Source organism: Pongo pygmaeus, chromosome 17, assembly GCF_028885625.2.
Source record: "Pongo pygmaeus isolate AG05252 chromosome 17, NHGRI_mPonPyg2-v2.0_pri, whole genome shotgun sequence".
In the NCBI taxonomy this organism is placed as follows: Eukaryota; Metazoa; Chordata; class Mammalia; order Primates; family Hominidae; genus Pongo; species Pongo pygmaeus.
This window is the reverse complement of record NC_072390.2, coordinates 49,366,743-49,390,846: the sequence shown is the minus strand read 5'-3', so window position 1 is coordinate 49,390,846 and position 24,104 is coordinate 49,366,743. Positions and strand designations below refer to the sequence as shown.

At 40.0% G+C, this 24,104-nt stretch overlaps 1 protein-coding gene across 13 annotated transcripts in view; it reads right to left on the bottom strand.

Annotated features, from left to right (window-relative positions):
• Positions 1-2,206: 2,206 nt before the first annotated feature.
• DTNA (dystrobrevin alpha) overlaps positions 2,207-24,104 on the bottom strand; it is a 395,439-nt gene continuing 373,541 nt past the window's right edge. For 8 of the 13 annotated variants that reach the window (XM_054460657.2, XM_054460656.2, XM_054460658.2 and 5 more), the window contains 5 exons: positions 18,236-18,395; positions 15,801-15,890; positions 13,888-14,056; positions 11,417-11,549; positions 2,207-3,301 (listed from right to left, as the gene is read on the bottom strand). In XM_054460657.2, the coding sequence (XP_054316632.1) occupies positions 3,161-3,301; positions 11,417-11,549; positions 13,888-14,056; positions 15,801-15,890; positions 18,236-18,395 (693 nt within the window). In that variant the 3' untranslated portion in view covers positions 2,207-3,160. Of the gene's footprint in view, positions 5,837-8,823; positions 8,873-11,416; positions 11,550-13,887; positions 14,057-15,800; positions 15,891-18,235; positions 18,396-24,104 lie in introns of all 13 variants that reach the window. The other 5 variants (XM_054460665.2, XM_054460666.2, XM_054460667.2 and 2 more) reach the window with 2 other exon arrangements.

Here is a 24,104-nt window from a genome sequence, read left to right as displayed (position 1 = left end):
TTTATTTCTGTACATCCAACAAGCACAATGAACTCTAGGTAGAATAAATTCAGTGAGGTCCACATCAAGAACATTGTAATCAAACTGTTGAATGTCAAAGACAGAGAATCTTGAAAGCAACAAGAAAGAAGCAACTATCATGTACAAGGGAACCTTAGTAAGATGAACAGTTGGCTATTTATCAGGAACTATGGAAGCCAGAAAACAGTGGGCATATTTAAAGTGCTGAAAGAAAAGAACCTATAAACCAAGAATTCTGTATCTGGCAAAATTGTCCTTCAAAAGTGAGGAAGAAATTGAGATATTCCCAAATAAACAAAAGCTGAGGGGGTTCACTGCAAGTAGACCTGCCCTGCAAGAAATGCTACAAGGTGTCCTCAAGTTGAAATGAAAGGACACTAAATGGTAACTTGAAGCTGTATGAAGAAATAAAGGTCTACAGTAAAGGTAACTACATGGGCAAATATAAAAGCAAGTATTATTGTGTAGCATAATGGAGAATATATGTGGTCTCTCTGGTCTTTGTACCTGGCTCCTGGCACAGAGCTTCAAAAGCCCTTGGAATTTCCTGAGTGACAAGAGTATATTTTTTATGCTAATGAGGTGACTCTTTGTAGGTTCCTAGATAGCTTCAGAATGGGGCTGATCACCAGAAAGATCAATCACATGATTAGATGATGGCAACTTCTGGGAAGGGTATCTTTATGTCCTATATACAGGAATCCTCAAAGTCCAGGTGATGCTAATTCTGTTGGTCACTGGACCATATTTTGAGCAGCAAAGAAATAGCATAATAGCATTTGTTAAAACTGGTCAGACTGTAAGCATCACCTGAAGTGCTTATTAAAAATACCATCCAGATTACCTGACCCTACTCTACATCTGCCAAATTAGAATTAATCAACTTCTCAGGAGGCTTTTGTAATTCAATAAATTTGGGAAATGCTGAGGTAGGGCAGAGCTAAATGTGGCCCCTAAGACATGAAGTGGTGAGCCACTGGGATAGAGCCCAAAGGGATGTGGACAGGAGCTGCTGGACATGCCCTTGGCTCTCACATTCAAAAGGAAGTGGACTGTGTGAGTTCCCTCTCATGATTATCTCAGGTCAGTATTTGCCTTTGTAATTGATGCAGAACTTCTTAATTTTTCTCTCTAATGCCTCTAGAGTGTTGACAGCTGTTTCCATGGACTTCAAATCAACCCAACCCTGTGAGCACAGACTTTCAGCACCAGAGTCAGATTTCCCAAAAATGCTATTCTTGAAGCGTAGAGCCAGACTCACAGGCCCTGTAAAGAAAACAGATCTTTCAGCAAGTGAAACACCCAATCTTCCATTGCATGGGACTCACAGAGGTTCTGAGGGAGAGATGTGAATGGAAGGAGTGATCATCACTGTGGACTCTGTTTCTTCCATCTCTGCATGCAAGATTTATATCTGTATGTGTTTGTTTTAAAGTTTTATTGAGGTATAATTGATACACAATAACCTGTACCTATTTAATATATACAATTTGATGAGTTTGGACATACTTAAATACCTGTGAAACCATTACCACAATCAAGGTAATAGACATAGCCATCACCTCCAAAAGTTTCTTTGTGTCCCTTTGTGGTTTGTTTCTGAGATAAGAACACTTAACATGTGGACTCTTGACATCTCCTTGGATCTCTTAATTCGATTGCTGTTGTCACCACATTGACCTCCTAGGCCTGCTGATCCTCCTTTATCACTAGCTCCAGAAAAAAAAGAAACCAAACACCACTAGTTCATTTATTCAGTAATTCAACAAAAAAACCATTGAGCACTTAATATTTGCAGAATACATGGCTAGATGCAGAGGATTCAAAGAATTGAGTGAAGTCACATAAAGTGCTAAGAACAGTGTGTGATACAAACATGAAATACGTTAGCTGTTAGAATTTCAAACTCACTTCCATATCAATTATAATAAGGATTTCCATAAACAGCAGAATAGTATTTCTATTAGATACTCACAGATGCTAATAAAACAGTAGAACGGTAAAAACCATGTATCCCCCAAGGCAAGAGAAGGTGAGCTATTTTGCCTCAGTGGCTCAATATTCCATCAATGAGTCCTGCTTTAAACTGCAAGTACCTACCTGCCTTCCTTCTTTTAACAGACTGACTCCAGGTTGCTTTAGGAAAGATTCATTGAAACAAAGGAATAAAACACCCAAGATATAGTGTTTTTAAAAACATTTTTTAATGAAGAAATAATTCCACTCCAAAATATAGACACACAATTAAATAGTTTAATCACTTCAAAATATAACATGTCCCCAGGAGGTTCTAACACACACACACACACAAAACAATACTTAACAGCAATACAAAAATCCATACAATAGTATTTTTTTTTTATAATACCAATGAATATTGTGAAATCTTTAGTGTCTCTGAATTGGTTTATTTCAAATGGTGTCAAATTGCAGTAGTCATAATTAAAAATGTCTTACAGTTAATTCGCCTCAAGATGTAACACTTCTGATTATTTTTTTTCTCTTTTTGGTTCAAAAGTAAAAATGCCCTTTCTTCTGAGGACAGTGGAGTTCTCACTTGTGGCTCCTTGCATGGAATCGAACCAAGGGGAATGCAGCAACCAAAGGTTGCTGGATTTACAAGATCTATCTACAGTTAACAGTCAAGAACTAATAAGGGTGGACAAAGATGATCAAAATAAAAGCAGACATCAGTGCTAAATTATGATGCAACAGTTTGGCTCATGCATATAAGAAAATACATAGTATATCACAACAAAGGCCACACACTCTTAATGCAATTCAGTTCACATTACTACTTACAAATGAACCTTCCCTGCCTTATAGTAGATCATTCAAGAACCCATTTTTCACAATCTCCAGCACAACTCCCTCTGACCAACCAAACTTACCCCAACTTCCGTCCTGACCAACCACAACTGTTTCCTGAATCCCATGCAGTAGATTTCACCTTCCTCCCCTCCTCCATTAACATGGCGCTGTGGAGGAGGGTTGGCTGTGTTAGACCAGTGCTTATTAATAGGCTATCAGCTCTGATGGAGATGGATGTGCAATTCATCGTGGAACAAGAAAGAAACAACCCCCGCAAGATGTAGTTGTATCTAATGGACAGGACAAGTGAAACCTGCTGGGTTTGCACTTAGAACAGGCCCCAAAAGTAAATCTGGAGAGCCAAGGAAAGAAACCCACCAAAAAACACAAAACCCCAAAATAACACACGCCATTTTGTCTCGGTTACAGGACAGGGGTGCTTGAGTCTGGTCTCAGTGCTGACGTGGAGCTAAGAGAAAGAAAAGGTGGCTGGTTAGTCAGAAATTGGTCATTGGCGGCAGTTTCCAGAGTCCTTGCAATGGCTCTATATGATGATATCAACAACCATGTGATGGAGTTGGTTGGCAATGAAATAGCTATGACAACGGGGAAGGTTATCAGCAGAACAGTTAAAATCTTAGACGAACATTTTGATGTAGAAACACAAAGAAACAACATATGCCAGCTCGGTCCAGTCAGTGGTGGAGTGCCATGTGCAGGATTTAAGTTCTGAGTTCAAGAACTACCTGGCTATGATTTCGAGCTGACAGCATTATAGGTAGCTGAGATGTAGTGGTTTTCAATACTGAGTATGAGGCACCAGTGGCCACCTGCTCCATCTAGAGAGGTATGAGTTCACAGACGATGGGCAGTGGAAAAGAGATGAACGTTAAGACACCCCAACAAAACCCGCAATAAAAATCAATCTGTGCAAAGAAATCTGAGAACTGTGCAGTTGTGCCACTTTGGTGTCAGCCTGTGCTCAGGGACATTTGTCAGGCGAGTTCTCTGGAGAGATGTATGATTAAGTGTGTCAAGGGATAGGATGGGCTTCTCACTAATGCCAGTTGAGCACTTTATCCCCAAGGCAAGTGATTCGGTTTCAAAGGGCAGCCAAGGAGATGATGTCTGACCAAACGCAGACATGTGAACATCGTACAGCCACCCTCTGCAGAGGGGGCATGAAGATGTCAGGACTTGGCTGGGCGCCCACCAACTACAAACTTGGTGTGTGGGTTCGGAGGTTTTTGCCAGCCCCAGAAGCAAAAGTGAATCACAGAACCTTTCTTGCTTATTCTGAATAAGGCCTTTTCAGAGACTTTATTATACGACTTCATTCTAAAGCAGTAGTTCTCAACCTTTAGCGAGCATCAGAATCACCTAGAGGGTTGACTAAAACAGACTTCTGGACCCAACCCCCAGAGCTTCTGATTCAGTGGACTGAGGTGGGGCTTACGAATTAGTATTTCGAAGACCTTCCTAAGTGTTGCAGATGCTGCTTGTCCGGGGAACACACTTTGAGAACTATTGTTCTAAAATGTTCTCTCCTTTCTTTTAAAGGAGAGACAGGAATTCCAGAGAAACTGCTAATTTAAGCATAATGTATTGAATATGTCGCAGGCTTTTTTAAAAAAATCAAATCTTGAAGCAAGTAGAAGATTACTTTTTCATTTTCCCCAGAATTCCCAAAGGAGGTCTTTAGGGCCCTCTAAAGAGGGTCCTTGGAAAAGACTATCCCAGTCTTTTATCTTCTTGTTTTTGATAGCTCTTTTGCCCTTCAGCTTTTCACTGAGTGCAAAAATCCCAACTCAACTTAGAAGAGCCTGTCTCCTTTCACATGACCACAGAAGGCTACATGCAGAACACCAGGTGGCCAGCTAAGGCAATCAACATTCAGAAAAAAAGAAGAGCGAACGTTTGCAAGCGCACTTTAAGCCTGTACATTTAAAGCTGAAGGCCTCCAAACAACTTGATGGGGGAACTTGTGAACGAGCAGTGCTGTTAAAGACATGCTTCCTAAAGCCAAAACGAGAGGAATAAGACCATGGAAGAGCAGAGATAACTTTAGTCTGTTTGGGGATCTTATGGCACCTGTGGTTTATAAACAGCTTTAGTAACGAGTATTTCAAAACATAGTTCACAGTTTTTAAGAAGATCTGTGCTGATTTTAAAAACTAGATTCTATATAATTTGAATGCTGCCTTTTTTGAATATGATATCTATTTGGAAAAAAATATTTACACTAAATTCTATGGCTGATTAGTTAGAGTATCTTGAAAGAAAACAACCTCAAGTTGGAAAGAGGCCCCAAAGAATGGATTATTCCTGGTGTGTTTGGTTCAAGTCACTGCTCACAGAGACTTGGAGTCAACTACAGACCATGGAGGCCAAGGACCCTTCTTGGCTTCCGGGCTCTGAGTTTGTACACTCAGGAACCAAATTCTTCAGGGTTAGTGAATGATTGCAAGTGGTTGTTTTTTTCCAATTGCTGTGGAAAAAAATGTACAGTGTATAATAAACTGTTTTGCTAAAATCTCAAAGAATTCAGAAATCAAACATCTAGCTATAAACAGTATTAATATTGTCATTGTAGACTGAACAGGTTCAATATAATGTGCAAAAGTTTAAAATGCTTGCTAATACTGCCATTGTGTATAACAGCAGCATGGGTTTTCAGCCTGTGTTTGTTTGCTTTTTAACCTGGGATGAACCATGTTACAGAGGATGTAGCTGATAAGTTAACTTTGAACAGAAGTCTTTTTTTTTTTCGTTCTCGAAACACACACCTATGCACTACAAATCTTAGAACAAAAAGTTAGCTGCACTATAGTCATCAGAACACATCTTTAGGGGTGGGGGTTTGTCGGGAGCTGCTGGGTGTGGTGGCTCCTCTCTTCGGTGAGGCTGCTGCCAGGCTGCTGTCTTCCTCCTCTGTGTGGCCACAGGGCTCTCCATCATCACCAGTTTTCATGTTACTTTCATCATCTGTCTGACTATAGCTTGCCTGGGAATAAGGAATGTGTAATTTTTTTTAAAGATGCAAATTGTTTCTAAATTAGGGTTATGAAGCTTAGGATCCCCCCTTTTCCCAATACAGAAGAAAGTGCACGCACACACACACACACACACACACACACACCCACACATACACTCCTTTCCTATGACAATCAGGAATGAATGTCCTAGGACACTGTGTGCTATTGCACCTTCTGGAAGAGAGGACAGGAAGTCCTCCATGTGGATCTCTTTCTTAGTGGGTACCCGAGGCATCTGGAGGGGAAAAGCAACACAAACAGAAATATTTGTGCTGTCTTTTGGACAAAGAGATAAAACCAGTGACCCATCATTAGGATGCCATGTTGGTTTTTAAAAAATCTACTTTGGATGGTCCAATCCTCTAATTTCCATTTGGATTTGAGTGGCCAAGGAGAATGGTGTACCATGTGGCCACAGGATGTAACAGGGACAAATTCAATACCTAAGTGGGCCAAAATTGAGTCTTGGAGGACCCTAAGCTGAGTGCAATTATGTATACTGTTTCTTCAAAAGTGGCTAGTTGAAAACCAATAAACCAGGTTTTAAACTATTCACTCTTTTTAGTATTGTATGTTGAAAGTGTGTACTTATTTTCAAATAAGCCTAAAGCCCTTTTTGAGCAGAGGTTGCATCTTCTATGTCTCTGGCATCCACCTTCTGCCTCTTCGCCATGCAAGGCTATCTGCCTTGGTGAATGGCTAACTAATGTCAAGCTGATGAATCTGGCTTCAGGACCCTTGGATAAGAGACACATATACTTTCTGGTCTTGCAGTACAGTCAGAAAGTCTAAACAAAAATGTTTTAATAAAATAAATTGGTCTAAAATGTACCTGTATTTCTTGGTTACATTAAGAAAAAGTACAATAGGATAGAACCAGCTGCAAAAATAAAAAGCCACTAGTTTTTACAATATTCTGTCAGGTTTTAAATGAATTTGCCTATGTGGCTGATTGAATGACAGGCTGGTTCTTGTTCAGAGTTCTGTGGAATTCCAGCTAGGTAGGCTACAGGATGCAGTAAATGGCAAAGACTACAACTGTCTAATTTTTCACTGCCAAATTTGCAACGAAAGATTTAAAAAATGGCCTAGGAACTTCTAGCGTACTGAAATTTTTGGCTTTTAGGTACCAAATGCCACTTTTTATCTGGGTTTCATGCAAGCACATTTTATTAGACTTTCAAAAATATTTTTCTAAGAACTAGCTACTGATGTTTAAATAATGTGCAGAACAACAATGATCAAATTGCTGAAGCTAAGAGAAAGAAAGTGCTATTAAAGGAAAAGGCCTGCCCCTTGGGACTAAGTTTGTTATAACTGGAGTGAATATTTTCAGAAACAGCTCCTGGGAATTGTTTCACTCTAGTTGTAATGAGTCAGGAGAGCAGGTGTGGTGGCACTCTCAAATCCAAGAGAGGCAGAATAGAGAGTGGTCAATGAGCTCCTTCCTCACCTCTCATAAAATATATATGATCATAGAAATTACTCCATGGTTTTCACTTGCTTAATTTTAACCTGAGGACTGAGACAGGATGTCAGTAGCATTTGCACTAGCATGTATTCTTTACTAATTAGTATGTCACTTAATAGATATTTATTCCTTTTTCAAATTATTAATAGCAACCAGCATTGATAGCATTTACTGTCCACTGCAGTATAGACTTATGGGATTCCATGATTGGGAAAGCTCAAATGTTTGGGCCAGTGCAGCCAGAATCCTTTGAGAGGTATATTAGCTTTGAACTATCATGGAGGCATCTAAATGGTTATTAGCTGGAGCCAGAGAAAAAATCTAGACTTATGGAACAGTGTGGCCCACAGTGTGCCAAGTCATCACATGTAGCTGCATCCTAGCCTTGTTTATAAAAGTAGAAGAGAGAGCAAGCTAGTTCTGGATCCCAGTGTTTCCCGTACACTTAGGTAAGCAATATGGCAGCTGTCAGGTGTTGAAGTGCTGTAAAGCACTGAACATAGGGGCAGGCATATATGTGAATGTTCATAATAAATGATAATGTGCCTTCCACTATGCCAAGCTCTTTAAAAACTATATCCCAGTGAGTAGGATATGGTTTTTAATACCGGCCTCTTCTGTGGTGATACATAATACCAGCCTTCTATGAGGCTATTATGCAATATGTTGTATAGAGGAAACTGAGGTAATATGGGTTTAATAATTTGCCCAGAGTTCTGCTGCTAGGATTTGGTGAAACCCATATTTGAAATGGGTCTATTAGAGTCTGGCGCCTAAGCTTCAGACCACTACAGTCAAGTGATGCTGCCAGTCCAGCGCTAATCTCTCTGCATTAAAAAATTACTGAGGATTTTCCACATATTTAGGTAGGGCTTTGGAGTGGTTTCACATGCCATGAAAATAATATTTTAAACTAATTTATATACTGCTGAATTCCACAATGGATTTGAATCAGGTATTCCAAAAACATAAGGCTGCAGAATTTTTCCTCTGTTTGGGCTCTTTTGTTCTCTTTATTAATGCATGATTTTGCTTTCACTCGTTAAGGCACACACATTTGATCTCTTGAGCCCTAGGTATAGTATGACTAACAAGCTGGCCCATCTCTAGAGGTACTGACTTCCTTTTCAAGTGCTAGAGCGGCTACAAACTCCAATACTGTCATGGATTGGTGATGTGACGAACTTATTGGTAAATTTCATAGCCACCGAGGATTACTGGAACATCTCTAGGTTTAGAAGTTTTGTGCCAATTTTCCTAGCTAATAGAGTAAGAAGTCAACTCCCAAGGATGTCTGGCAAATCTCCACTGGTTTATAATGAAACCCTCCATAGACTGAGGTGACTCTTCAATATCAGCAGGTAAGGAGGATATTTTATCACACAGAAAGAAATGACTAAGAGAAGTGATTGTGAATTCGCGTTACAGGTTATCAGAATTCAGTGTACAGTGGCCATGTTTCCTCCTAAATGAGATGGTACTTACTTGAGAGGAGTGTGATAAAAGGATATTGCATTCAGCCTTGCAAGCTGACCTGTGGGTGACAAAGGACACAAACGAGAAAGGTGACACATCAAGTCTGTGATGCAGTCAAGCTGGTGAATTATTTGGCGGGAAGCCATGCACAAAGACACAGAGAGAGAGAGTCTATCGAGTGAGAGTAGCATTCCAATCCATCCAACAACCATATGCTCACAAAGCATTCAAGGAAAACCACTTTGACATCCTCCAAGGAGTATGTTTTGAGTGGAGATACACAGGCCTGTTATATTCTCCCAGCTTCTTCCCTGTCCTTTTCTTGGAAGTCATGAGGCACGGAAAAGAAAGGAGAGGGAGATGGAGCTTAAGATTTACCAGCGATGGTAAAAACTCCAGTTGAATCTTAAGTCATTGGTAGAAATTCCCTTCATTTTACTCATCGAAGGTTACATTAATTCATTAAAATGAATAAAAATCTAATATTTTACATGGAATCGTGTAATCCTGCCTCCCTTAAAGAAAAAAAAGAACCCCTAGAATTTCAGTTACTGCTGCCACTGAAATACAGAAAGTGACATGAGCTCAAAGAGGGAGGCCTAATAGACGCTTCTAATAGCATGAACCAGAACATTGGTTATTTAGTCACATTTTTCTTTCCTTCTACACAGCACAGCCTAATGAGATATGTGTAGGAATGCCATCCCTGAGAGTTCCCAGAGACACCCTGGCAGTTTCATTCCAGGCTGATTTCCTTCTGTGGAGGAGCCATAGAAGGCGCAAGGAAAACTGCACTCTCCATGGGTTTGTAATCAGGCGACTTTGTTTCTGAAGCGTGGGAGCACGGCTCTACATACATAGTCACTCATGTTTTTCTTTTTCCCTCTTTCTTTGGTATGGCTAGACCAACATTTTAGTTGCTTCTAAAATGTGGTTGTTAAACTGAAAAGGCAAATGGAATATTCCAAAGAGGCAAAACTTTGTTTTTATATTGCTGGGATGGAATTGGTGGGCTTCTGTTTCCCTCCTGCTACAATCTTCTTGGAAAAATATTTCAAGGCTTTATCTACAGACATATGAGAAATAGGAGATAATTTATTCTCTCTGCTTCCCTTTTTTTTCAATAACAAAGTAAGAGAGGGCACTGCTGCCCTAATAATATGCAGAAAGGCTGGGTGTGGTGGCTTATGCCTATTATCCCAACACTTTGGGAGACCGGGGTGGGAGGATCGCTTGAGACCAGGAGTTCAATACCAGCTTGGACAACATGGTGAGACCCTGACTCCACAAAAAATACAAACATTAGCCAGGCATGGTGGTATGCACCTGTAGTCCCAGCTACGGGAGGCTGAGGTGGGAGAATCGCTTGTGCCCAGGAGTTAGAGGCTGCAGTGAGCTATGATTGTGCAACTGCACTCCAGCCTGGGCAACAGAATGAGACCCTGTCTCAAAAAGAAAAAAAAAAAATGAAAAAAAAACCCAGAAAAACAAAAGAATGTGCAGAAAACTTGTCTGGCCACTGGACAGAAAGTCTGACAGGATAAAATAACCATTGAGGCCCAGGAAAAAGCTGGTCTCAACTAGGCAAACATCCCTGAAATACCAGAACCCAAGCAAACGCCTGTGAATTAAAGGGAAAAGGAACATACCAGGAAGACAAACAAGGCAGTAGAACGATCTCCATGGGGAAATGCATGGCCTTTAGGATGAGTCGCTGGTTACATTTATTCTCAATTGTATATGTCATGTTCAGTGAATTTTCAGGTGGCTAACATACTCCAGTACATCTGAAAATCTGTCCGTCTATACCTTGATGAACACAGGCCTGCAGTTCCCCCAACATTTCTCTATGAAGTTTGCCATTCTCCTACTTACACTTGGCATGAGGTGGGCAATGAGGAAGGCTGAGGGCAAATAATTCAAGGGAGGTGGTGGGTTTATGCTTATTCAATTTCCTTGTGCCCTGTTCTTTGTATCCATTTAAAAATAATTATGAGAAAAAGCATCTTTCTTAATGGGCCTGAAAGAGTCTGGACTGTTAGTTACCACGTTTTTTTCCAATATGAGAAGGCTGCTTATCACTTTCTAGGGCAGAATTTAAAAGAATACATGGTGAGTGACAGCTACAAGAGTGGGTGCAGTGGCTCATGCCTGTAATCCTAGCAATTTGGGAGGCTGAAGTGGGCGGATCATGAGGTCAGGAGTTCAAGACTGGCCTGGCCAATATGGTGAAGCCCCTTCTCTACTAAAAAATACAAAAATTAACTGGGTGTGGTGGTGCATGCCTGTAGTCCCAGCTACTCGGGAGGCTGAGGCAGGAGAATCGCTTAAATCAGGGAGGCGGAGGTTGCAGTGAGCCAAGATCACACCACTGCACTCCAGCCTGGGCAACAGAGTGAAACTCTTAAAAAAAAAAAAAAAAAAGTAGTGTTTAACATTTCTACTGCCTAAAAGACATGGACTAAGGAGTGAAATCAGTATATTTTGGAAAGGGAGGGTGGAAGGAAGGAGAAGGCCCTGATTCTGGAAGTCATGTCAAAGACCCAGCTACCAAGGGGTTGAGGCAGAAGAGGTGGGGTGGGGTGGGCCTGGATCCCTGTACCTGATAGGCTTCATCCTGCAGCTTCTGTTTCAGGTATTCTTCCATCTTGAGCTCATTCTCCAGCTGCCGGACAGTGTCATTTTCATAGTTTTCATCTTCAGGCCGCACATAGGGATCTGCATCCTCCGTAACCCTGAAAATAAAGCACAGATGACATGTTAGAGCAAATCTTAAAAGAGAATTACAAGCGGGATTCATGTGTGAGCTGTAGTTTCGTTGGCACCTTTATTTCCCCTTAGTTCTCCAAGTCACTTTCATGTCATCGTTAGTAATACCTAAAAAAAACTTGGAAACATTTTGGAGGTTTGAAGCAATATATGATCAAGGTATTTTCATAAACAATTTTTTTATGGCAGTTGTGATCATTGGTCATTTATCTTTTCCTAGGGTTTAGTGGAATGGGTTGGCCCTTTAAGTGTTCTATAATTTAAAAAATGGCAAACATCTTTTGAGGGGATACAAAGCTTTCCCAATCTGAGGGCTCTTTCTATTCTTCTTTAAAATAGAACCCAAGATCACTTTCTGTATGAAGAGTGAGCCCTCTAGTGAAATAATGCTTAAGGGCATTTGGTTATAATTTAACCTCTTTTGTGTTACACACATGCACATACATGCACATACGCATATGCACGCACACCACATTCATGCCTTATTTTAATAGAATTAAGTCTTAGAATATCAGCTAGTCAATGCCAGGAGGGCTACTAACCCATAACTCTTGACCTTAGCTCTAAATCTGGGAAAAAAAAAAAAAAGCATTTTAATTATCCAATTCCACTATCAAATAAATAGATAAAAATGACCTCATTCCCTAATGTGGGACTCTGTCTCCATCTATTCATCCTAGACTATGCAGAACTTTTCATGGGGCTGGACATAAACTCACTATCTAAATCATAGGACTAAAATAGTCTCAGGGTAAAACACAAGCACATGTTTAGACAATAGAGATATTAAATTATTCCCTAAAATGAAATAAGTGGTCAAGAAGTTGTTTCTAGGTTGGAACTTAAATGTCGTTGTTTGTGTTTATTTATAGCTGTACGACACGTTCTGGTTATTTTTGGAGGTTTGGGGCCAGCCTAAATGGGTCTGCCCAGGACTCTGTTAACTTTCCTTCCCTAACTCCTGAGTCACATGTTGGTAGCTGGTACTGCTACTCAGCATACCAGGGCTAGCAGATTAGGGTGGCCTCAATAGTCTTGGATTTTAGAATTGGGACAAGGAAATTCTAGCTAACTGCCATGTAAATGCTTAATAATAAAAAGTCAAATAGATATGCATTTACCAGACAAAACAGATGACAACTAATTCACCATTTTGAATAACAAATCCAACAATTCTAGAATACAGAAGAAAGGACAAGAAAGCAAACTATATTAAGTAGCAGCGTACTGCCATGTTAAGTCCCATGATAATGGTTTTGTTTTGATCCTACTCTCTGCTGCTTCATAGCTGACTCTCAGACCACACCTCTTGATAATTCTCCATGATTACTGATTGTTTATTCACTGCTTGGATTGAGAGCCAAACACCAGAAAGGTCTCTGGTTAGTTTCTTCTCTGAGTCTTTAAAATGTCCAGTTTATTTTTATAGACTAGTCTGAAGTACTTTCATATTAAGCAACATCACCCTTCCGAAGTATTTTTAGCGTTCAGAAACTCCCTCCCCCAGCTTTCAGGTCAGCCTTTGCCACATTTCCCATAACTCCATGAACCGTGGTCGTTTAATGGGCCACTTTCTTCATTTCTTTTGTTTTTCTCCTTTCCCTCCCAAGTTGGGCTCTGCAGCTCTGTCCCAGCTTTGCCTTTGTTTCTCAGCTTTGGTTTTCTCTGTTGACTAATTTAAGCTGATCCAGGGTCGCAGAAAGTCTAGTGGGGACGTTACTGATGCTGCTGGTTTCTGACAAGCTCCAGAACTGGGTGAAAACTTTTGCTAATAAGTCTTTGGAGGGTCATATTTATACATATTCAACAAGTCAACCAAACTGGATTTCTTTATAATGAGATTTTATACATGTACTTATTTCAATTCCAAATACTTATATGATGTTGTTTACACCAATTCTGGACAGAGACCTCTCCAATGTCATGGTATCCTCTAAGTGCAAATACAGTAAGTTCAGAAGATAGGATGATTTATCTCCTGAACTAGTCTGTGGGTCCTAAAAGGGTGGCAGCAGTTTTTTAATACTATTTTGTATAGCACTAGAAATGTGCCTTGGGCAAGGCAGGCTCTTGATAGGCACTGGTTGGTTTAGGTTATTGATAACTCTCTGGAAATTGTAAGAGGGGAAATATTACAATGCAGAATTTAAATGTAGCGCCCTTCTATATCTCTGGCAGAACAGAAAACTATGTCACCCCTTTTGAAGGTTAAAAAAACCCTAAACAATTATGCTTTTACTTTCTTATTGTCTCCTACAGATTGTTTTGTTACTGAGAAAATGCCTCCAAGGGGAAGATACTCACATGTCGCCACGCATGGTACTTGTGGTAGCTCCACTGTGAATGTATCCAGGTTTTCGGGCATGGATTTGCGCTAGAAAAGCCTTTTCAGAGGTTGGTGAGGGAACAAGATCCTCAAACTGAGTCCGTGCAAATTCAGAATCCACATTACTCTCTGTTTCACTCCCAACCTCTAGCAGATACAATTGAAGAAATAAAGAATGACTTGTTAGTTTTTTTATGACCTGCAAATAAAGGAGTAGGCTTCACAAATCAACCTGTGATGTGTAAAATGTTAACCAGTTATCATATTTTAATCAAATACATTTTTATTTTTTCAAAATAAGAATTGATATTGACATGAATTACTATAAAATCATTTGGTATACAGCATTTTAAAAATCTCAGAAATGTTATGAGGAATTTTTTGCCATCTTAGTAACTGACTTAACTCCTTAAGACTTCTATTTTTTCCCTTCTGTAAGAGACTTAACTAAAATTGTTACTTTTGCTTAATATTACACTAATTTAAGAACTATGAGTTAAAACCTAATCCTAACCATAAAATATTCACCTAAAATGCTTAAAATATGAACTTAAAATACTAAGTGAACCCTATCACTTAATACTTTAAAGAATTATGAGTATAAACTAACAGTACTTAAGACTTCTACACCAAGAATAACTTTGTACTCATCATTTGCTAGGGCAGTGGGTACCTGCCATCAATCATGATGTATTAACTACTATCATTTTATTCTGTTTGGTAATCTTAATTTAAATTAGCAGCAACAATTTTCAATTGAGAGGCTTTAAGAAAGTTAAGTCCAGGATTTTTTTAATACTGAAGTTTTATTTCTTATAGTTGTAATCTCAGCTGTAAGACCGTAGTCTTGCCACACAAATCTCTTGGTAGGTCGGCCTTAAGGAATAGATGGAGATGTATTAGTGACTGGTAAGATATTTATTTGCATATTCATACTGCTAAAGTTTTGAACGCTCTTTGTAGTATTAAGAGGATAAAAAGTCTCCTTAAATTTTATGCTATTTATTTCTGGGCAGATCTATCTTCAGAGATATTGCAAAGGTAAATTTCAATTTGAAATTCAAATTCAAATGATCAGGCATTCTAAATTAATGAAACCTAAATAGATAAGGGCTGGGAATCCCAGCACTTTGGGAGGCTGAAGCAGGAGGACTGTTTGAGCCCAGGAGTTCAAGATCAGCCTGGGGAAAAAAGGCAAGACCCCATCTCAAAAAAAGATAAATAAAACATTTGACCCTATAAAATAACTTTAGCGTCATGTTGTTTTAGGTCACCATAGATGTTAACAGTGGCTGTCTTTGGATTCCAGAATTATAGGTCTGTTTGAATATTTTTCGTTGTTCTTTTCTGCCTTTTTCAAACTTTCTACATTGAGTATGTATTAATAGTCTTTTAATAAGCAAAATATAAACATTACTTTAAAAATCTGAATAGGCCAGGCATAGTGGCTCACACACTTTGGGAGGCCGAGGCAGGAGGATCACTTGAGGCCAGGAGTTTGAAACCAGCCTAGGCAACATAGCAAAGACTCTGTCTCTATGAAAACAACAACAACAAAAAATTAGCCAGGAGTGCTGGCATGTGCCTGTAGTCTCAGCTACTAGGGAGGCTGAAGTAGGGGGATCACTTGAGCCCAAGCGTTTGACACACCAGTGAGCTATGATGGTGCCACTGTCCTTCAGCCGGGCAACACAGAGAGACCCTGTCTCAAAAAACCAAACAAAAATAAAAAAAACAAAACCCCTCAAATCTGAATAGACCAACAAAATATCACATAGAGCTTTAAAGAATCTTTTGATATTAGACAATGAGCAGATCTCTAAGAGAGACCCCGAGCACTTATGGACCCCTCGATGATGAGCAGACAAATGAGAGGGAATCAGGAACTCACCAGAATTCAGCTCTTTCACAAGAGAGGACATAGTGTTAGTGATGGAATCCGCAGCCACTAGCAAGTCATTCCTTAAATTTCTTCTTGAACCTTCAGGGAAGAAGAAATAATTTAAAAAACCAAAGCTTCCTTCTATCCTAAATTTTTATGTTGTTTATTTATCCTTCCCATTAATAACCTAAAGCAAGAAAACTTCTAAGACTTCTTTTCAGAAGTGCTTTAGTTCATTTCCTGAAACAAGAACAACAACAACAACAACAAAACACTGCTTAGGGCAGTGGGTCCTGCAGTAAGAAGACATGGCTAATTATGGAGTTTCATATATTATTTGTCCAAATGGGGACAATTTTGAAGGTGAAAGAGAGCAGTATGAATAAGACTGGCTGACCTGGCAAAACTGGGATGGTCCCAGGTAAACCAGTGCGTGTGGTCACCCTTCCTAAGAATAATCCACACAGATGAAGTCAGGTTTGCCAGGAGAGCTGCACCTTCCTAGCTGCTGTTATTGTTCTTGCCCTTACCTGGTGGCTGAGCCCTTTAGATTCTGGTCTCTACTAGGACATGCGCTGTCTCCTATCAGGGCTCCCGGAGCTCTTCCTGCCAGTATAAGTACCACTTGGGAATGGGAAACCCACATGCACTGAATGCCCCTTGAGTGTGAGAAAGGGGTGAGGATTCTTGTTTCTTCTCCCAAGACATGGGCGGATGCATGTCTGGTACTATAAATTGGAACTTAGACTATGTTTCTTTACGGCAGAGAAAGATTATTATTTTGTTTCAGGCACACTAAGCGTTAATGGAATTTCATTCTGTCATTTTTCAGAAAGTAATACTGACTAAATAAAATAATAAATATGTTTAAATTAAAAAAATCAGAGTAGTTAAGTAAAAATATTAATTTTAATGGAAATCACAAATTGATTTAAAATATAGTACATTTCTTTAAAATATGATTAAGAGAAGGGATATTTTCTTTCAAAAAATTAAAATAAAAAAGTTATTTTGTGAATTACATTTTTAAAAACTCTTGAGTTATATTCAGTGCCTAGAAGAAAAAGTTCTAATATAGATCCTTCCTTTTCCCTCATAAGAGAGTAGAGTCCATCATTCTCTCTCATTGAAGTGTGTTAAGATTTTATCACCGCTCTACATGGACGAGAGTATCTTTTTCCTCGCACTCTTGCTATCCCTGGATATTATGATGTTTCAAAACATTTTTTTAATCTTCTAGGTAAAAAGTGATACTTATTAAAATTTATATTTCTGTAATTAGAGGTTGAACATCTTTTCATGTATTTATTGGCAATTTCTCTTTGTTCTTCTGTCTATTTGTATATTTCACCTGTTTTTGTTTTGGTGTTGTCTTTTCTTTCTGATCTCTACATGATTTTTGTATAACTGCAATTATGAAATTGGATTGACACATATGCTGGAAATGGTTTCCTCAAGACTGTTTTCTGTCTTTTAACTTTGTTTATGATCTCTTTTGCCTTAAAACCCATATTCGAACATATCTCTCTTTTCCTTAGATCTCTATGTGAAGACTTTGAAGAATGTTAATGATATATTGCTAATTTAAAGAAAATGCAAATTGCAGACCCCAAAATGCAATGCGTTATCCTATTTGTCTGAAAAAAAGAATATGTGTCTATAATCACATCCTTAAACATATCTATTTACACATAAGCAAAACTTTGGGAAGGATCAAACTGTTAATAGTGGTTACTTCTGGGAATGAAAGCTGCTGGTGAATGTCTACAGAATGATTTTTTAAATTATTATTCTCTATAAATTTAAAAAGTGATAGTAAGAAGAGGTTTTAAAAAGTATTAAAAATATTTCTAAATTAATAAAGTTACTCTCCCTGTCATGGGAAAGTGCTGGCTGGCATCCCCATCCCTCTTTGTACTCCTCTAACTGCAGAGGCTTAACCCTGTAGCCCTACCTTACAGAGGCAATGATTCAACTCTTTGGGGCATCTGAACAGGGAATCTGTCAAACGACTAAATGTCCTTTTTGGTTAACGCATTGCTAAAGAGCTGTGATTACTTATCTCAGTCTTGACTTTAATATAAAGAAAAGACAATATGAGATAAGAAAATCTCTAAGAATTAAAAAAAAAATAGATCACATTTATGAAGTTTTCTGGGGGTATTGGTGAAAAGATTTCCTGTCTTTTGATGAACAAAGACTTACTAAAAAATAAGGCAGGGCAACAAAAGCCAAAGGAAGGTAAAATCGACGGTAAAATCGTGAAGTGAGAACAAATCGGTGTAGGGAGTTCCCAAAATGGCTGGCAGGCCAGGCTCTGACACCAGCCATGAAAGACCCTACAATAGTCACATGTGGTTCTGACAACTCTTGACCACTCAATAGACCTTGGTGACCTATTTGCCACATAAAAGCAGACCACAACAAAAAATAAAGCCACTTACTTTGTGCAAATGCCTCTTGTACATCTCCCCCTACCCCTGTGAGGGAGTCCTGCGGCGTGTGCGTCGGGGTGGAGCAGGCTGACGCTGACCGGATGGGCATGGGAATTGGCCTGCTGATGGTGTGGCTGGGGGAGGAGCGGGGAGAGCCTGCCCCCTGAGTCTGGAGACACAATGCAGGTCATTAATTTGCTTTCCCAAGAAAATGTCATATGTCATTCCCCAATGCCTCAGTTGATTGTTGAAAACAGTGACAATGAAATTTCAAAGCAGGAGGAAATCCTAGGTAATTGTGTTGGTAATCCTAAAGCTAATTTGCACGTGCAGATAATTTAGGACCTTATTGTATGTAATCTGAAGTTTGGGTTAAATATTGAAAGCTAAAAATATTAGTACAGCATTGCTCTACAGTATATGAGACATGTGCCCATAAAATGAAGGTACTGTTAAATGCAGATAATTACAAGGCGTGAATACTTTCTCCTTGAAGGAAGGTCTCCGAGGAGTAAGAAGACATTAAGGAGGAAGTTTAAAAGACAAACTAGAAGACTATTTGCAATGGATGCTTTCTGAATTTTCAGCCTGACTGTACTAGCATCATCTTTAGAGGATGAGTTTAAATCATGTCATACAATATTGTGCATATTAAGTCTCAAATTAAGAATCAAATGAAGTGTAAATTGTTCTATCCCTATTTTATAGTAAGAGCTGATTTTTTCAAATTAGTGACTCAGGGATTCCAATGGGGAAGAAGAAGAAGAAACCTTGTTTTCTAATTTTTTGGTACTATTTCCTGCAGGAAATGTCCTTCTCTTCTCCTATGAAAAAGCAGTATTCTAGCAGGACAATAAGAATAGTAGGATTTAAAGACAAGTAAAGAAAAAAGTAGAAAACAACTGAAGGAACTTATCTTTGCACTACAGTTTTTGGCATGAAACTATTCTGAGACTGTCACACCTTGAATCTTAAGGATTTGTCTCTAAATGAGGTGCCTTGGAAATATTCCCCCTGTTTTAATAATTAGTTGACAAAAGAAGTCAGTCACATGCGTAAGAAAATGCAAGGAGACCCTTGAGTGCATGCACAACAGATTAGGTGTTCACATCAATTCCATCCCAGTCTGTTTGCTGTGGTTGCTAGAGTGAGAATTCTTCTCCAGCAAGGCCCAGAGAGTCACCATTAACTCATTCAAACTCCTAGATGTGTACCACCAGAGCAATGCTCTGGAATATTCCATTTAGATATTTGCTTTGGGCTCAGTGGCTTGTGGTTAAAACACACACATCAGTCCTGAAAAACGCCATGCTGTTAGCTCTCCAGAGCTCAGCATCACACATAATTGTTAAAGCCATAAACTGAGAAAAACCCAGAATTAAAAATGAAGCAAAACAGAACAGAGCACAGAAAATAACCCATGGGGTGCCCAATGGGCTGAGGGTCCCATTCTTTCACTCTCAACAGTACCTTGTAATGGTCTGTCCAGGCCCAAGGAAGAGAACTTTGCCCGGTTGTGATGCTTTTGCAGCCTGTTTCCCTTGGCCTGCTCAAGGAAGGGTCTAGTTTTCCCCAGCAAACTCTGGCAGCTCAGCCCCATTACCTTGAAACCTTCTGCTTCTGAGCTACCACTGCGTCCTTGACCTTCCCATGCCAATAATAAATAATTTCACATTTGCGTTGTGCTTTATGATGTTCAAAGGGTTTTCACATACACTCTCACTGATTTCTCTCCATGACCCTGGGAAGTATGCATTCTCACTCTAAATGTGAAGTTGTGGAGCCCAGTGCTCAGAGAGGCGAAAATAATTGCTTTATCAGGAGACGGCGCCAGAGTGGCAGGGCTGGGGCTGAGCCCAGGGGCTCTGAGTGCTCTGCGCTGAGGGACCCTTGATGGCCATGGCTGGCAAAAAGTTCCTCAATGGAGACAGATGCTGGTCAGGTACCCTGAGCTCCTCCTACTTTGGCAATTCCTCTTGTACACCCTTTTTAAGGCAGAGGCCTTAGCAAGGCTCCTGAGCCTTTGTCTCTGTCCTCTTTATCAAGGGACCAATCACAGCCGGGAGTGGGGACTAGAGAAGGGAAGTTGGACAGAGTGGTTATTAAGAAGTAGGATTCTCTTGGCTATCAGTGTGGGTTACCTTCTCATCCCTGGGAACCCAGATTGTCTTCCATGGTGGGAAGTTCATAATAATAATACAACTCCACTTTTGTATGTAATTCAATGTATAAAACACTTTTACATACATTGTTTTGTTTCATTTTCCTAGTACAGCAGTACAAGTGGTAATATCCTATATTTGAATAGCAATTTGCAGTCCATAAAGCACTTTAACCCCTAATACTTCATGTAAACCTTGTAATAACCATATGAAGTATTATTATTCCCGTTTTATACATTAGCAAACTGAGGCTAAGAGGAGATAACTGGATTACTCAAGGTTTCTGAGCAAGAGAATGGCAGAGATAAAATTGATCCCCAGTCTTTAGACTCCAAGCTCAGGGCTTTGCCATGCTGATTCTAAGGACTGCAGGCACTGTGACCAGCCATCATATGCTTCCACCTATGCTTCACTAGTATAGAAAGCTTCAGCAGCCTGAAGAGGAAAAAGACACAGGGCACAGACCCAGTGCAAACCGCCTTGTAGTGCTGGAGCAGCGTCCTAGGGCTTCCTGCTACTGGGCCAGGCAATACCTTTAGTTGCTGGATCATGGAAAAGATGTGTGGGTGCTCAGGGTGGTGGGAGGGCCTTTGGACTGTTTATCAATTGGTACAGGAGTACAGGCCTACAATCTCTTATTTGCAATTCTGAAAGCCTAAAAAGCTCTGACAAACACTGGTCATTCCATAATGAATTTGGTCTTAATGGATGTGAGGCAACTGATACGATATCTGCATCATATTGCTTTTCAAAATCAGATAAATGCGGAATTCTGGAACATATCTGGATCTAGTGATTTGAGATATGGAGCTATGGACCATATTTCACTACTTTAATGTCTGTTCTGGGGCTGTAGTGCACACCAGCCTTGCTTATACCTCTTATACCAGGTTCTCCAGGGTGCTGGGGGCTCCTCCCTCTAGGCAGCATTTGTAAGAAGACTCATATGTCTGGCCCTTCCACCTCCTTTTCTGTAAGCCTCTCCCCATCTCCTAGTGCACTGGGCTCTTCTGCTAATTCCTGTGGGTCTGAGGCATGCCTCACCCAACCTCTCCCTGCTCAGTTCCTGGTCTCAAAGGCAACTTTTGCTACTCCTTTCTGTGGGCATTCTTTTTCAAAACTCCCATTAGTGGTTCTGCATTAAGAAGAAAATAATGACTCTCGTTGTGTGTTAAGGGAAAAACAGTTGACTGAATCTAAATTACACCAATGTGTGAATGATGAATAGCCACCATTTCCCAAAGGAATCTCTAATTGGTGTAATTTCGTGCAGTTTGATTATGTGAAGAATTTAGGTGGAAGATCCTGTGCTGAAGAGAATAATCAGTTGCATCTTTACCACAACTGGCAACTCCCACGTCACATCCAGCCTTTACCCAGACTTTTGGGGGTAGGACACCGACACCCTGGGTGATCACGGCCCCATCTTTCCATGTCAGGACACTGTCCAGTTTGATGCATAGCGTCTTCCTAGTGCCTACCCACTGTGAGGAATGCCATCTCTGGCCTTCCTTTCTGTTCTGTTCTTGTAGGAACACTAGGAAAAGGCAGTGGCCTCTTGGCATTGGGGCAGATCAGTGATGATGTCACTGAGTTTCATTTTCATAGGAAGTGGCCTCGGTGAAATGGCGGCCTCCAGCCTGGTCATGAGGCATGGTTGTCTGCTAACAACTGTAGAAGAGTTAGAGTGAATAATCTCTGTGAATATCCTTTCCTGGAAATTACTCAATGATTAATGGAGCAAAGACTTAAGGGACAATGGTCCATGCAGATCAATATATAGATCTAAAATTCCCAAGGAGAGAGTTGATTTATGGAAGAAGGAAAACATATATCACACTTGGCAAATTTAAAATAGCTCACTTCCTGGAGAATAAATGAAAAATTAATTTCTATGCACCATCCTCCAAGTCTACTCAACTTGCTGTTGTATCAATTTTTTTAAAAGTCTGACAAGATTCATACATTTTCTGGTATTTTCCAGGAAGTGTTTTGGTTTCTATTCACCACCAGAAATGAGGGATGCTTCAAGGAAAGGAGCAAATGTCTAATTGTTGAATCAGGACACCCTGGTGAAACAGCAGAGAATTATATGTCCCCCTCCCCGCTAGACCTGAAGAGTCTGCCTCTCAGTTTGGCTGCGAATGCAGTCTGGTCATGCCTGGCTGCACTTAGCAGCCTGGGAAGGTGCAGCAAAGCAGTGTTTAGCAGCATTCAACCCTGTTTTCATCCTTTCTTCCAATATAAATTCACTGACTATCATCACATTGATGATAATTTTTATAATCAGCCTTTTTAAAGTGTCATTGTGTATAGAGTGTTGTGGAGGTACATGAGAGGTGATTAATTCCGACTGTTCAGGCAGGAGGCATCATTTGACTTGGGTTTTAACAGTGAAGATTTCCAGGCAGAAATGAGAAGGTGTGGGGAGAAGAGAAGAGCAGAGCAACCTGGGCCTTGGAATAGCAGGAGCAAGGCATGGGAAATCTGAGACGTATTGTGGAGAGGGTGGGAAGGCCATTGTGGCTCTGGTGTCAGACTGGCTGCTGGGTGCAGAGAGAAATGAGGCTAGAAGAGGGAGACGGGCAGGTCTCGGGACCTCCAGGGTAGACTTTATTGTGAACCAGAGAGTCATCTTCCTAGGTTTTTAAGCAGAGAAATAATATTTACTTACTTAGAATTAATTATAATAATCAATACTTAATTTTAAAAAGAGAGAGTCTGGAAGGGTATGTTTTTGAACACTAGATGATCATCTTTATATTGCAGTTGATCATTTCTGAGGTGAATTATCCCTCTCCCTCGCTTTTGGCTGGTTCATGCCTGCACAGAATACCCACCAGAGAGGATGAGCTACGAAAAGCCAGGAAGGTGAGGCCCAAGCAGGTTATTGCTGGCCTGCTAGTATTCCATAAAGTGTTTGGAAGAAGTAGAAACCTGATGACTACAATTTCCTGACAATTGGACCATCCAGTTATAAACAGAGAAGAGAATAAGGGTAGGAGATGGAATTTGGAATGATGCTTGACTTTTTTTCCCCACCAAGTTAGAACAATTGTAATACTTAACATAATACCAATGTATAGACATTATCTTCCCAAATAAGAAACGATTTGATCCCAAAATTTAAAACGTAGTTTAAAAAAATGAATTCTTATTGCAAGTCTGAAAAAAAAGAAAAAAAGTCCTGCAAATTAACATAAGCTTAGTTTTATCCCCCCTTTTTTTTTTTTTGAGACGGAGTCTCGCTGTGTCACCCAGGCTGGAGTGCAGTGGCGCGATCTCGGCTCACTGCAAGCTCTGCCTCCTGGGTTCACACCATTCTCCTGCCTCAGTAGCTGGGACTACAGGCACCCGCCACCACACCCGGATAATTTTTTGTATTTTTAGTAAAGACAGGGTTTCACCGTGTTAGCCGGGATGGTCTCGATCTCCTGACCTCGTGATCTGCCTGCCTCGGCCTCCCAAAGTGCTGGGATTACAGGCGTGAGCCACCGCGCCCAGCCTTAGTTTTATCCTTGACTAAAATATGCACCCTGTACTAATCTCCTCTCTCACACAAAAATGTTTATTATAGATAAAACTTAAGAAAAAATATCAGATGTTTCATTGCACTCATATAGAACATCTGTTACTGGCAGCCCTTCACTGTATTAGCTGTTTAATATACCTACTCAAATTTTGGTGAAAGCCACACTCTGTAGATATTAGTATAT